This window comes from Peromyscus leucopus, chromosome 8b (assembly GCF_004664715.2).
Source record: "Peromyscus leucopus breed LL Stock chromosome 8b, UCI_PerLeu_2.1, whole genome shotgun sequence".
Taxonomy (NCBI): Eukaryota; Metazoa; Chordata; class Mammalia; order Rodentia; family Cricetidae; genus Peromyscus; species Peromyscus leucopus.
In genome coordinates, this window is record NC_051086.1 from 36203060 (window position 1) to 36216152 (window position 13093).

A 13093-nucleotide genomic window follows, 5' to 3' on the forward strand; every position below is an offset into this window, starting at 1 on the left:
CCCATTAACCAGATGAAGCAGAACACACCTGTAATTCCATCACTCAAAACGAGACCAGAGAATGAGAACAGCAGTCATTAGTATACATGGCAAATCTGGGGCTAGCCTATGCTACAATGAGAACCCACATCACGAAAACACCAATTTTTCTCATTGCCCTATTATCATTCCAATCTTATATATACCCAAGGCCCAAGCAAATAGTGAATATACTTTCTACCCTTAGTCTATTCTAAACATTTTATATAAACAGAGTTCTTTAAAAGTCTAACGACTAGCACGTCTCAAGGTCCATCCATGATTTATTATATATCTTCATTTTGTTACTTTTTTAAAGATTTATTATTTTATGTGTATGGGCATTTTGCCTGCATGTATGTATAAGCACCATGTGCCCTCAGATCAGAAAAGGATATTAGATCCCTTGGAACTGGGGTTATAAACGATTGTGAGCTTATAACCCACATTGGTGCTGGGAACTGAACCCAGGACCTCTGCAAGAGTAACATGCTCTTTCTTAACCACTGAACCACCTCTCCAGCTCTCCAGCTCCCTATCTACATGTTTCAAACTGCCAACAATAATCCACATAATGAGCCAAGCCACGTTTTGTTTATTCACAGTTGATGTGTATGTGAGCTGCTGCCACTCTGGGCCTATCACGAATAGCGTTGCTATAAAAACATTTGTGGGCTGGAGAGATGGCTCAGAGGTTAAGAGCACTGACTGCTCTTCCAGAGGTCCTGAGTTCAATTCCCAGCAACCACATGGTGGCTCACAATCATCTGTAATGAGATCTGGTGCCCTCTTCTGACTGTAGTCATACATGCTGCATACAAAATAAATAAATGAATCTTTAAAAAAAAAAAAAAAACATTTGTGTACACGAGATTCTAAATGAAGGCAAACTACTGCCTGCTACAATTACTATCAGCTTTAGAAAAATAATAGGCGGTGAAGAGGTTGGGGGGGGGGTGCTAGGAAAACCTCAAAGAACTGGAACTGAGGAGGCCAACAACAGCTTAAGTCAGGAGAGGTTTGCCTATCCACAGCGAGAGTAGAAAAGCCCCGACAGGACAGCAGCAGAGAACAAACCTAAAAGCTCCCTTAAATGGAGACGCTGCTCAGAGATTAACAGTTGCTGTTTTTTCAAGAATCCATATGGTAGCTCATAACGACAGCTCCACTTCCCGAGAATCCAACATCCTCCCTCTTCCCATCTCTGAGGGCACCAGGAATGCCCATGGTGCACCTACATATAAACAGGCAAACACTCAAATCTTTTGAACAGAAAAAAAAAAAAAAAAAGCTTCTCTTAAACGGAAAAAGAAACTGTAAGGAGAGGGAAAAACAAAACAAAACACTAATAACCAACTCCAAACTGGGCAAGAAAATAGCAGTAGAGTCAAAAAGAAGAAAAGCCATTTAAGCACTGTTTCTGAAGGGCTGGGGGTGGTGATCAGTTGTACAGTGCTTGTTTAGCATGCATAAACAGGTACTCGTGGCACATGCCTGTAATCATAGCACTCGGGATAGTACATGAAAGAAAAGCAAGAGCTCAAAGTCATCCTCAGTCAGCCTAAGATACACAATGACCTGTGGGGGGAAGGGGAGTTCAACAGGTTGGGGTGGTGCATGCCTTTAATGCCAGTACTTGGGAGGCAGAGGGCAGAAGAAGGTGGATCTCCAAGTTCAAGGCCAGTCTGGGACAGGGCTACAAAGGGAAACCCTGTCTCAATACACACACACACACACACACACACACACACACACACACACACACACACACACACACACACAGAAATAGCCATGATGCAATGCTAGTTTTGGAGAGTATACTAGCTTGCATTACAGTTGAGTTCCAAGCCAACCAGCACCAGAGCTGACAACTGTTTCAAAAAGTAAAAGCATCTGGAACAAAAGCTGACAAGGGCCTAGAAATACTTATTTCAACTAAAAAGGCACAAAAGAACAAGCAAATCCACAAGACATTATATTGACAGCTGCCTTGAGATTGGAAGGAACCCATAGTGATTGCCATTGGGACTGAGTTTCCTTCTCTTTTTGGAGGACAGAAAAATCCCATAATTAGACAGTGGTCATGACTAAACATCTTATGAATATGTATAAAACCACTACACTGGACATTTAAAAATGGTGATTTTTATATGTCAAGTCTACCAACAGCTACAAAAAAAAAAAAAAAAAAAAAGGGAAGTGAAAACAAATTACAAATGAATAAATATTAGATAGGAAAACTAACCACAAGGTGTTTAAGAGCAAAACAAGCCAGCAGTAATTCCCTGGAGAACTCAACAGAGAATGTTACATCCCAGACAGGCAAGGTTTCCTAACAAAAGCAAAGCTGGAAAACACTGGACTATGACTCAAGAAAGCTTCATTTAGCCTGGTGGTGGCGCACGCCTTTAACCCCAGCACTTGGAAGGCAGAAACAGGTGAGTTTGACGCCAACCTGGTCTAGAAAGCAAGTTCCAAGACAGCTAGGGCTGTTAGACAGAGAAACCCTGTCTCAAACAACCAAAAAAAAAGCTTATTTTAAGGTTGGAGGTACTGGAGATGGCTCCTAAAAATGGCTTGCACACTCCCAAGAACGTAATGCCAATACATATATGTTTTATGTCTTTTGTTTGGTTGGTTTTTTTCCAGACAGGGTTTCTCTGTAGCTTTGGTGCCTGTCCTGGAACTCACTCTGTAGACCAGGATGGCCTCAAACTCACAGAGATCCGCTTGGCTCTGTCTCCCAAGTGCTGGAATTAAAGGCATGTGCCACCACTGCCACCACCTGGATGTTTGTTTGTTTAAAAAAAAAAAAGGTTTTAAGAACTGCCACATGAGCAAACACAATTCCACTCCTAGGTGCACACCTCAAAAAACTGCAAAGATACTCAAGCACCTGCTCACAAATGCCCACCTCACACCACTCACACACAGTTAAGGGTGGAAATATATGAATGCATGTGAACTGGTGGATAAAGGGTACATGATATAGCCACACAATACAACACTATTTGCCAGAAGTGACAACAATTTACTGGTACACACTTCCTCATGAATGAACCTCAAAACCATCATGTAAAACACACAGCCATACACATTCATGACTCACACATCTGCTGTGATGTATATAGAAAACGCAGATGAAATTTGAACCAGAACCAAGAACTGCTTACACGCTCTGGGAATCTTTTTTTAGTTTCTCTGTGTAGCCCTGGCTATCCTGAAACCCACTCTGTAGACCAGGCTAGCCTCAAACTCCGAGATCCTCTTGCCTCTGCCTCCCGAGTGCTGGGATCAAAGGTAAGCAGCAGCAGCAGCAGCAGCAGCAGCAGGCACAGCACCACCACCAGCACCACCCACCACCACCAGGCTCTGGGACTTTATCTTGCAGTGACTGTTTCAATTTCATACAAGTGATGCTTCACAAAACTGCAGGTGCTAAATACCACTAACGGGTCCTTTAAGTGCTTCACTGTTTGGTGTGTACATCCACTTTTTTTTTTTTTTTTTTGAGATGGGATCTTACATGTCCCAGGCTGGCCTCAATCTCATTTGATGGTACACAATCAAGCAGCTGGCTGACTTTAACACCTGGAGATATCACATCTACCCAGACTGATGATTAAATGAAGTGACACCTCCCCTGTCCCTACCGAAAGCAGCAGATCCGCCTGTCTTTGATGGCAGGTTTGTGACAGCAATGTCTCATGGAGACTATACTGCCTCAAACTATGTAGCTAAGGATGACCTTGAACTATTGCCTTTTAGTGAGTGTTTGGACTCATTTACATTTGTGATGACACACATGTGGAGGCTCTCTCTTTCCACATGTGGATCCTGAGGATTGAACTCGGGTCACAAGGCTTGACAGTAATCGCTATTACTTGTCCAGTCATCTCTCTGGCCTGCTATTGGACTTCTGGTCCTCCAATGTATCAACCTATTATGTGGTGCTGGTATCTGAACCCAGGGTTTCAGGAGTGCTAACCACGCACTCTACCTACTGAACCACACCTCTAGCCTTTACCTCATTTTTTAAAACTAAAGACAACATTAATTCAGAAGATATAATATTAAAGTAATCTAATCTCATTCATTTCAAAAATAGGTAGTCAACTCAAGACTTAAAAATGAAACCTATAAAATAGAGTCTAAAATAGTCTGTGTTCTCACATGTAGATACAATACAACGGGCTTTTTGTTTTCCTCTGGAAGGGGGGATTGGCAAACAACCTGTTTCTTAAGCAGCATTCAGGGCTAGAGGGATAGATGGTTCAGCAGTTAAAAGCACTAGCCACTCTTCAAGGACCCAGGTTCAATTCCTTGCTCCCACAATGTGGCTCACACTGTCTCCAATTCTACTCCCAGAGATTCAACAGCCTCTTCTGGCCTCCATGGGAAAAGTGTGTATGTGGTCCAGACATGCAAGCAAAGCACCCATACACATAAAAATTAACATTTTAAAAATAGCATACAGGCAAATCGGATTCTAAACACATTCATCTACTTAACTCTTATAAACAGCATTTGACTAACAAATATCTGACACATACTGGCCTACCCTCAATCTCAGAGTCTCTCTCTCTCACGCACACATATTCATATATTGGGGGGGGGTAGTGGAGGAGAGGGCCCCACACTCTATAAAGACAAGCAGGAGAAAAGGGTAAGCAAGAACAAACTTGGACACTGGTCAACAGTAAATACCATCTCAAATTTTTTAAGGGTCACTCAGGCTCACTTTCCCAAACAAGTCATCAGTCTTGCCTGAATTTCACCAATGGATTTAACAGCCAAAAGAACATCTCACTCCCTCATCCAAGCAACATAATCAGACAACAATAACACTGAGTGTTTCTGAAACAGCCTTAAATGTCAATTACCCAGAATTCTTGCAGTGTTGTACAAAAAAAGGCTACTGCCCTCAAATGATCCTGAACTACTCAAAAAGAACTATTTTTCATTCCTTAACTAAATTTATCCTACTTAAGCATTAAAGCATGGTTTTCTAGTTTTCTGAAAACTAGTAATTTGTGTCTAATGTGTACTTAACTAGTAACTTTCAGGAACATTTAAGTTACCAGAACTGTTACCAGAAAGTTACTAAACTTTCTGTCTCCATTACTAGAACCACCAGATCCAACTGTTACATAAAAACTGGGTCCCAGACAACCTGCAATTTTTAACACATTAAGCACCATGACTTCAATCATCAGTAACACAAAATGGAAGGTCACAGTTCATTTAACATTAAGAATTAATATGGTTACCTATTCATAGTTCCGGATACATCAATATCATTCATAAAACATTCAATGCTCAAAGGGAGGTCTGAAGCATTCGCACTCATCAATTTCTTGAGTTTCTCACACTCTTGAGACAGTCGTAATAAAGCACGGACTTTAGATTTTATGTCTAGCTTGTATTTCTTTCCAAATTCTTCACAGAAGTGATTTACTAACACCTCATCAAATTTTCTGCCTCCCAGTGTTGTATCAAAAGCTGTCGCCAAAACCTTCAGGGGAAAAAAGATAATCCAACAGTTAACCGATTTTAAAGTTTACAATGATGCATACTTTTAAATGCCAGAAGTATGTTTATCAAGGCTGAAAATAAGGCTGCAGCACATAATCCTTGTTAATATTACACTATGAAACAGGCAGACCTTTTATCACTGCCCAGTCAGTTGCCCTGACAACGTACTAAATCAACTTATTTTCTTTGTGGGGGGAAAAATACATAGAAATAAAAACACACACATAAAAACACTTTGAAACGGGTACATGGCTCACTCCACTAATGCAAACCCCATCCAGAGGCTGAGACAAGATGACTGTCATAAGCCTGTGAACTCCAGACCAGTCTCAACTACAAGGTGAGCAAAAAATACTCTCTACTAGGGCTGGAGAGATGGCTCAGGGGGTAAGAGTACTGACTGACCCAGGTTCAATTCCCAGCACCCACATGGCAGCTCACATCTGTCTGTAACTCCAGTTTCAGGGGACCTCACACCCATGGCAAAAACATCAGTGCACATAAAATAAAATATAAAAAAAGAAAAACCCTCTCTACATTACACATTCTGCAGAAGCTGCAGAAAGGGGAGACCATCTTCAGGCTGCTAACTCCTACCGTGGTAGAAACCATTGTACATCTCCACCATTTCCCACCAATCTGACTCAACAGGAGTTTCACAATCAAGGCCAAACACTTCTAGTCCCAAAACTACTAACAAAACAGTGTCGAGCTAATCAGTTGACTGTCAGAAAGCTGCAGAAGTCTAAAGCACAACCATGTTTCTATGTGCCACACTTAAGTATGGCACAGTTGCACTGACAGATCTGTAGAAGACTTTTAAGTATTAGACCCAAGCAGATCCAGTCAGAGATGACAAGGCAAGCTACAACATTTTTGTGTGGTAAAACTTTTTTTTTTTTTTTTGGGGGGGGGGGGGTTTCAAGACAGGGTTTCTCTGTATAGCTCTGGCTGCTCTGGAACAAACTCTGTACACCATGCTGGCCTCAAATTCAGAGATCCGCCTGCCTCTGCTTCCTGAGTGCTGGGATTAAAGGTGTGCACACCACCACTGCCCGGCTAAAACGTAACCTCTTTAATGAACACTACATGTAAGAAATTTTCTTAATAAGTTTACTGAAAAATTGGAGGTAAGTTTTGAGTACCACGATTCCAGATTTATTTTCTTCACTACAATGTAGGCGGAGGATGTAGCTCAGCAGAAGAGCATTTGCTAAGCAAGCCTGAGGCCCTAGGTTCAATACTCAATCCAAGTTAAGATAAAGCCAGGGGTAAAGGTGCACATCTGCAATCCCAGAAATCTGGGCTGAGGCTTGCTGAATTTGTGGCCAGCCTCAGCCCAAGTGAGACCTTGCCTCAAAATCTAATTTATTTTTTTTAATATGAAAGTGTCAGATTTTTAGAAATAATTCTATCAGTATTTTTTATATTTTAATGTATTTATTTACATATTTAATGGGGGAGGACACATGTATGGAGACTCAGTTCTCTCCTACCCTGTGAGTGCTGGGAATTAAACTCTGGTCATCAAGCTTGGTAGCAAGCATGCCTTATCTACTCAACCATCTCACCAGTCCTTCTCTCTCTCTTTTTTCACTACACAGTCCTGTCTGGCCTGAAAATTGCTTTGTAGACCAGGCTAGTCTTAGTATGATACACCTGCCTTTGTTTCCCAAGGGCTAGGATTACAGTCATAAGCCACCATGGCCAGCTTAAAAATCATATGAACATTGACAATTATATCTGACCCATAATTTGGCTATAAACCTTCTAAACATTCATTTTCCAATAAATGTTTGGTAATTTAAAACAAGTAGAATATAGAGGAGAAAGAAAAACAGAACCAACTCTATTATTCAAAACAAAGTACAATGAGCATACCCTCCAAAACTACCAAATATTTTTTTCACATTAGTCCTTCCTACCACACCCATGGGACGCGCGGGGGCAAATTTAAACCTTGGCACCAAAACCTTGACACACAATTCAAGTGACTAAGCAGTCATGAAATAAAGTAACCCAGCCAGAGGGACAGCTAGGCTTCTACTTACTGTACAGCTCCTCAAAGGAACCAGACAGTCACGCTGTGGTAATGCTTGCTTTTCAACAGTTCTGTCTACAACAGTGCTTCAGAAACCTAGACCAGTGTAAGCATCATTCTAGTCTAGAGTCCTTTAGCATACAATATCTGGTTCAACATCTTCTTCTAGAACTCTCCAAATCTCAAGAGCACCTTCCACATCCTCTCAATCCCTCAATTCACTAAGAGAAGAGATAAGGAAAATGCTCTGAAGAAGCCCACCAGGATGCGCTGCTTCCCACAGAGTACAAGCAGGAAAGCCATGAATACAGAACTCAGGAACCTCGGCTCAAGGCTCATGCTCCTTATTCCACACCGTACCGACTCTAGGTACAACTTGTTTGGGCCCACAACCTCCACTCCCACTATAATATCTGCGTTCCAGCTCAGGTGGCTTCATAACAAGCTTCCATTGATGACAAAAAAGCTGTAACTAATTTGTCACTCACAAATTTGTAACAGTTATATTTAATTAATTAATTAATGTAACAGTAATTTCCAGTCTTCTGGAAAGATACTTACTTTCAGTTTTCCTCTATTAAATGCACACACGGAAACTTGATAAGCAGAATGTCCCATGTCTACAAAAACTACATTTCTTGGTTTCTCCTCTAAGGCAGGAAGATCTTGTTTATAGATTCCATATGCAAGGGCAACTACACAAGAAGGAAAAGAAAGTTCAACATAGTATCTCCTAAGTGCTAAAATTCATATAAGCAATTACAGGTTTCTATCTCAGAAACCAGCTACACTGTGTACTGTGTTGGAGACAGAATCAAATTCTTTATAAGCACTGCATAATTTATTCATGTGGAACATTAACATCACAGTGTTCAATGTTAACCAGCTTCAATATTTAACAAGTCCAAGAGAAGTTAGCAACAGTCATCTGCAGCTGTTTCATTTATTAATCCCTCTTAACTGCACTTGTTCCATTCATTAATGCATCTTACCTGCAGTTGTTTCATTCATTAACCGCAGGCAATTGAGACCAGCAATCTGTGTGGCATCCATCACTGACCGGCGTTCTGCATCAGTATAGAAGCAAGGAACCTACAATAGAAACCACTCTCTTTACAAAGGCCTGCAAAAAGATGGTCCTTGCCTGGCATCCAAAAACTAGATTAATAAATAGTTCCCGCAGGCTAATTGTGGAGGTGCATATCTGTAATGCCAGCACTTAGGAGGCTCTGAAGCCAACATGTTTAAAGCTAACCTGAGCTAAACAGACCCTGTCTCAAAAAATAATTTAAAAGTAAATAGATGGAATTTTTTCTCCTTTATCAATTAAAAAATAGCTGACTGTACTAAATTACTTATAAAAGCAACAAAGTTTGTGCTGACTACCTGCTTTCCTGAAGTCCAGAATGATGTGCATGCTGGGTAGGATACTAGTGGGACCAAACCCAAAATAACAAAGAGTGAACTTCTAGACTCAGGCCACATTTTCTGGATGGAGAATGTGCCACACATGTTCTTACACCTTATGCTGAAAGAATGAAGTGCACCTGTGCCTCATCTCCTCCACAAGCTGCTTCATCACCTTCTCCCTCTGTCTACTGCAGGAGAATCCTCCCAGCACATCACTCAAACTCAGTGAGGCCTTAAAGACTTAAGCAAGACTCAGAAAACCATATTTTAAAACCCAACCCCCTCAAAATGGAAAAAAAAAAGCCATTTAGACATCTCACTATTAAATATAAATGTCATTTCAGCATTACTCAGTCAAAGGAAGGGGCATTAGACAAAGGAAAGAGGTCAAGTCTAGAAGACCAACAGAGAGCTTAGGAATGGTAGAAAGAACATGACACAGTAATCCATGCCTCAGTCACTAAGCCAGTGGTTCTCAACCTTCTTAATGCTGTGACCCTTTAATACAGTTCTTCATGCTGTGCTGAACCCAACCATAAAATAATCTTCACTACTACTTCGTAACTGCAATTTTGCTACTGTTATAAACAGTAATATAAAATACCTGGTATTTAGGATATCTGTGAAAGTCATTAGACCCCCCCTCAAAGGGGTCATGACCCACAGGCTGAAAAACCACTACACTATAAACAATCAATCACTTCACCTGGGCTCCTGGCAGCCTCTCTTCCAATCCCCAAAATGTGAAACACAAACAGTATTCAATCTGCTAGATAACCAAGGAAGCTGAAGTGCAAAGGGCACCCAGCAGCCCTGCTTTGCCATTAAAAAAAAAAAACAAACAAACAAACCTATGAAGACAAAATGGCCAAAGAGCTAAAACATCAGTGGTGGATAGTTTTATGTCAACTTGATAAATGTAAAGTCATCTGAGAGAAGGGAGCCTCAACTAAGAAAATGCTTCCATACGATGGAAGTTGTAGGCAAGCCTGCAAGGCATTTTCTTTATTAATGACTGATGGGGAAGGATCTAGTCCATTGTGGCTGGTGGTCCAGGGCTCTATAACAAAACAGGCAGTATAAGTCATGAGGAGCAAGCCGGCAAGCAGCTCTTCTGTGGCCTCTGCCATCAGCTCCCATCTTCAAGTTCCTGCCCTGTTTTGACTTCCTGTCCTGATTTCCTTCAATGATCAAATGTAATGTGGAAGCAAAAGCCAAATAAGCCCTATCCGCCAAGCTTTTGATCATGGTGTTTCATCACAGCAACAGTAACCTAACTAGGACAATGAGATAAATATGGCAGAATGAGGGCACTACACGGCAAAAACAACATGGACACCCACACTTCAACAGCCTCTAGACCCACCACACAACACATGAGACTACTACAGGTAGCCAGGCTCCCATCTAAACAAGGACACATAGAAGACAAGTGTGTTTTCAGTACTAGACACAGGCAGGAGGGGAAAAATGGAGGCAGACATTTACAGCTAACATTCAACTCATTCAATAAAGTAGCTATCCTGTCCCTAGACACTACACTGGGTGCTAAAAACAAAAAATCTAGGGAATAGTGGGATTTCAAATGAGGCTTGAAAGAGACAAGATTTAAATAGGTACAACAGAACCCTAAAGTGGCTCAGATTGGGTGAGTGAGTAGGGTGATGATGATCTCTGTCCTTTTAGCCAGGCAGGCTGAACCATGCCTGGAATTCCAGCAGAAACAAGAGGCACAGGGAGGAGAATGGCAACCAAGTCCAAGGCCAGCCTGGTGTACAAAGCAAACTCCCAGGCCAGCCCAGACTACACAGTGAGATCCTGACTCCAAAAACAGAAAAAAGAAAATGAAGCCTACGTTTCTGGGTGTGGTGTTACTGCAATCCCAACACATGGGAGAGACAAATCATGAACATTTAGTTACTGAGGCAGCCTGGGCTGCACAAGACCCAGGCTCAAAAATAGTAAATTCTCAAAATTACCACTACACCCCGACACAGTAACAATTTTTACTTGCATTTAACAGCTTTCTTCTCCTGCTTAAGGCAGGTCCCTAAATCCACAGAGCCATACTCACTGAAACAACACAGTCTACCACAGGCTTCTTAAGAACACTTTCTGCTGTCTCCTTCAGTTTGGACAAAAGCATAGCAGTCACTTGCTCGGTGGTAAAATTCCGCTCCTCTTCCATGTATGTAACCTGCAAGAAGACAAAGGAACCCAATTTTAGTCCACTGTATGTCCTAATCATTGAACAGTGCCTCAAGAAGAGACTGGAGAATGCTATCTTTACCTTTTGCTTAACTTACTTTTCAATCCTGATACTTTGTGAAAGACAGCCACAACCTAAAGCGAACCTTGAGGCAATTATCTGAGCCAGAGCAAATCATCCTGCCCTGCCACAAGACTGCTGGTAGAAGGTGCCCTGTCAGCGGGCCTATCAGACGGACTAGAGACTGTAGAGTGAGTTGTAGTGGCATTTGCTCCACCCCTGACCTTGGGCTATCGGCCAAAAGGAGGCAGTGCTCAGTGCTTCTTGTTGCAAGGACCGGAGAAGGGTCACAGGGTCATGGTTTTTTTTTTATCCTGGCATGCCCAGTGTTGTGGGATGTCTTTCTGTACGCTGTGAGTATGTGTTGCTCTGATTGGTTGATAAATAAAGCTGTTTGACAATAAGGTTAGGCGGGACATTCGAACTGAAGAGAAGAAAGGGTGAGGGGAGATGCCAGCCTGCCGCCCAAGGAGTAACAGGATGTCAGCAGACCAGTAAAGCCACGGTCATGTGGTAACATATAGCTTAATAGACATGGATTGAGTTAAGTTATACGAGCTAGCTAGCAAGAAGCCATGGGCCATTCAGTTTGTAATTAATATTAAGCCTCTGAGTGATTATTTTATAAGTGGCTGCAGGATTGCCAGGGCCAAGCGGGACCGGAGAAATTTCCAGCTACAGTGATCCTATGAATTATTCATCTCTCCAACTAGGACACAAGTGGTTTTAGGATCATTATGCTCCAGAACCTACATAGCCACAATAAATGCTTGCTGGGATAAAGAATAAATGTTGACCAAGTCTCAGGAAACATTTCATGATAAAGCCCTGCCCTGGATAAAGTCTGCAACCCTTCAGAGAACAGCAAGGTGAACGAATGTTCAAGCATTGCAGGATAACGCCCCCACACCCCTATCTTCCCCCCCCCTGAAGCTGAGCCCCACCCATCAGTTAACATCTAAAACAGGCCCCTCTCAACTTGGAGAGGCGCTTGTCTGAGCAACCATAACCTCGCTTCCCTCCAATTCAGTGCAGCAGCTGACACTTGGTCACTTTACATCATGGCAGAGACAGGGACAGACCTCACTGAGCCCCTCTGCCCTCTGTAACCTGCCCCACCTGTTGACTTCCCGCTTGGCTCTTGGTCAGTTCCTATGCTTTATGTATACATGAACCAGGTCCCTCGGGTCTTCTTCCTCCTTTCTCCGCCACATCTGTCCTGCTTCTTGACTTTAACAAGTCCCCCTTTCCTCACAAAACCTTTTCCCCTTTCCTTCTGCTGCATTCCAGCCCATCCATCAGGAAGTCATTCAAACTCTACTGAGACTACTGCCACAGGTACCTTACATAAGCCTAGTAATCATTTTTAAATTACATTTATTTATTTGGGAAGGTGGGTACATGCCACAACATGTATAAGAGTCACTCAGAGGACAACTTTCAGGATTTAGTTCATAAACACTGTTCAGTCTTGATGACAGCCCTTTTACCCACTGAACCACATGGTGATTATTCTTTAAGAGAACCTTTCTCTCCTAATCTGAATTCTCTGCTACAGTGCCAGACCACACTGTTCTCACACTTCTCACTATCTGATGGATGTTTTGTCAGTTTTATGGTTACTAGGATGGAATCTAGACCTCATAAATTGGCCTACTACTGAGCTATACTCCCACACCTTTGAGTCTCAGTAAGAATCTCATGATCAACTGGTGTGCTCTCAAATACCACACCTAGCTGAGGATGGTGGCTAACACCTGTAATCCCAGCACTCAAGAGGCCAAGGCAGGTGAATTCAAGGCCAGCCTAGGCTACAGAAT

The 13093-nt window shown here is 42.1% G+C and overlaps 1 protein-coding gene across 1 annotated transcript in view; it reads right to left on the reverse strand.

The window, feature by feature from the left end:
* Nucleotides 1-13093, reverse strand: part of Hspa4 (heat shock protein family A (Hsp70) member 4) — a 45849-nt gene that overhangs the window by 17907 nt on the left and 14849 nt on the right. Inside the window, exons 4-7 of the mRNA XM_028855696.2 lie at nucleotides 11079-11201; nucleotides 8587-8686; nucleotides 8156-8289; nucleotides 5289-5533 (exon numbers count right to left, since the gene is read on the reverse strand). Coding sequence (XP_028711529.1) covers nucleotides 5289-5533; nucleotides 8156-8289; nucleotides 8587-8686; nucleotides 11079-11201 — 602 coding nt within the window. The remainder of the gene's footprint in view (nucleotides 1-5288; nucleotides 5534-8155; nucleotides 8290-8586; nucleotides 8687-11078; nucleotides 11202-13093) is intronic.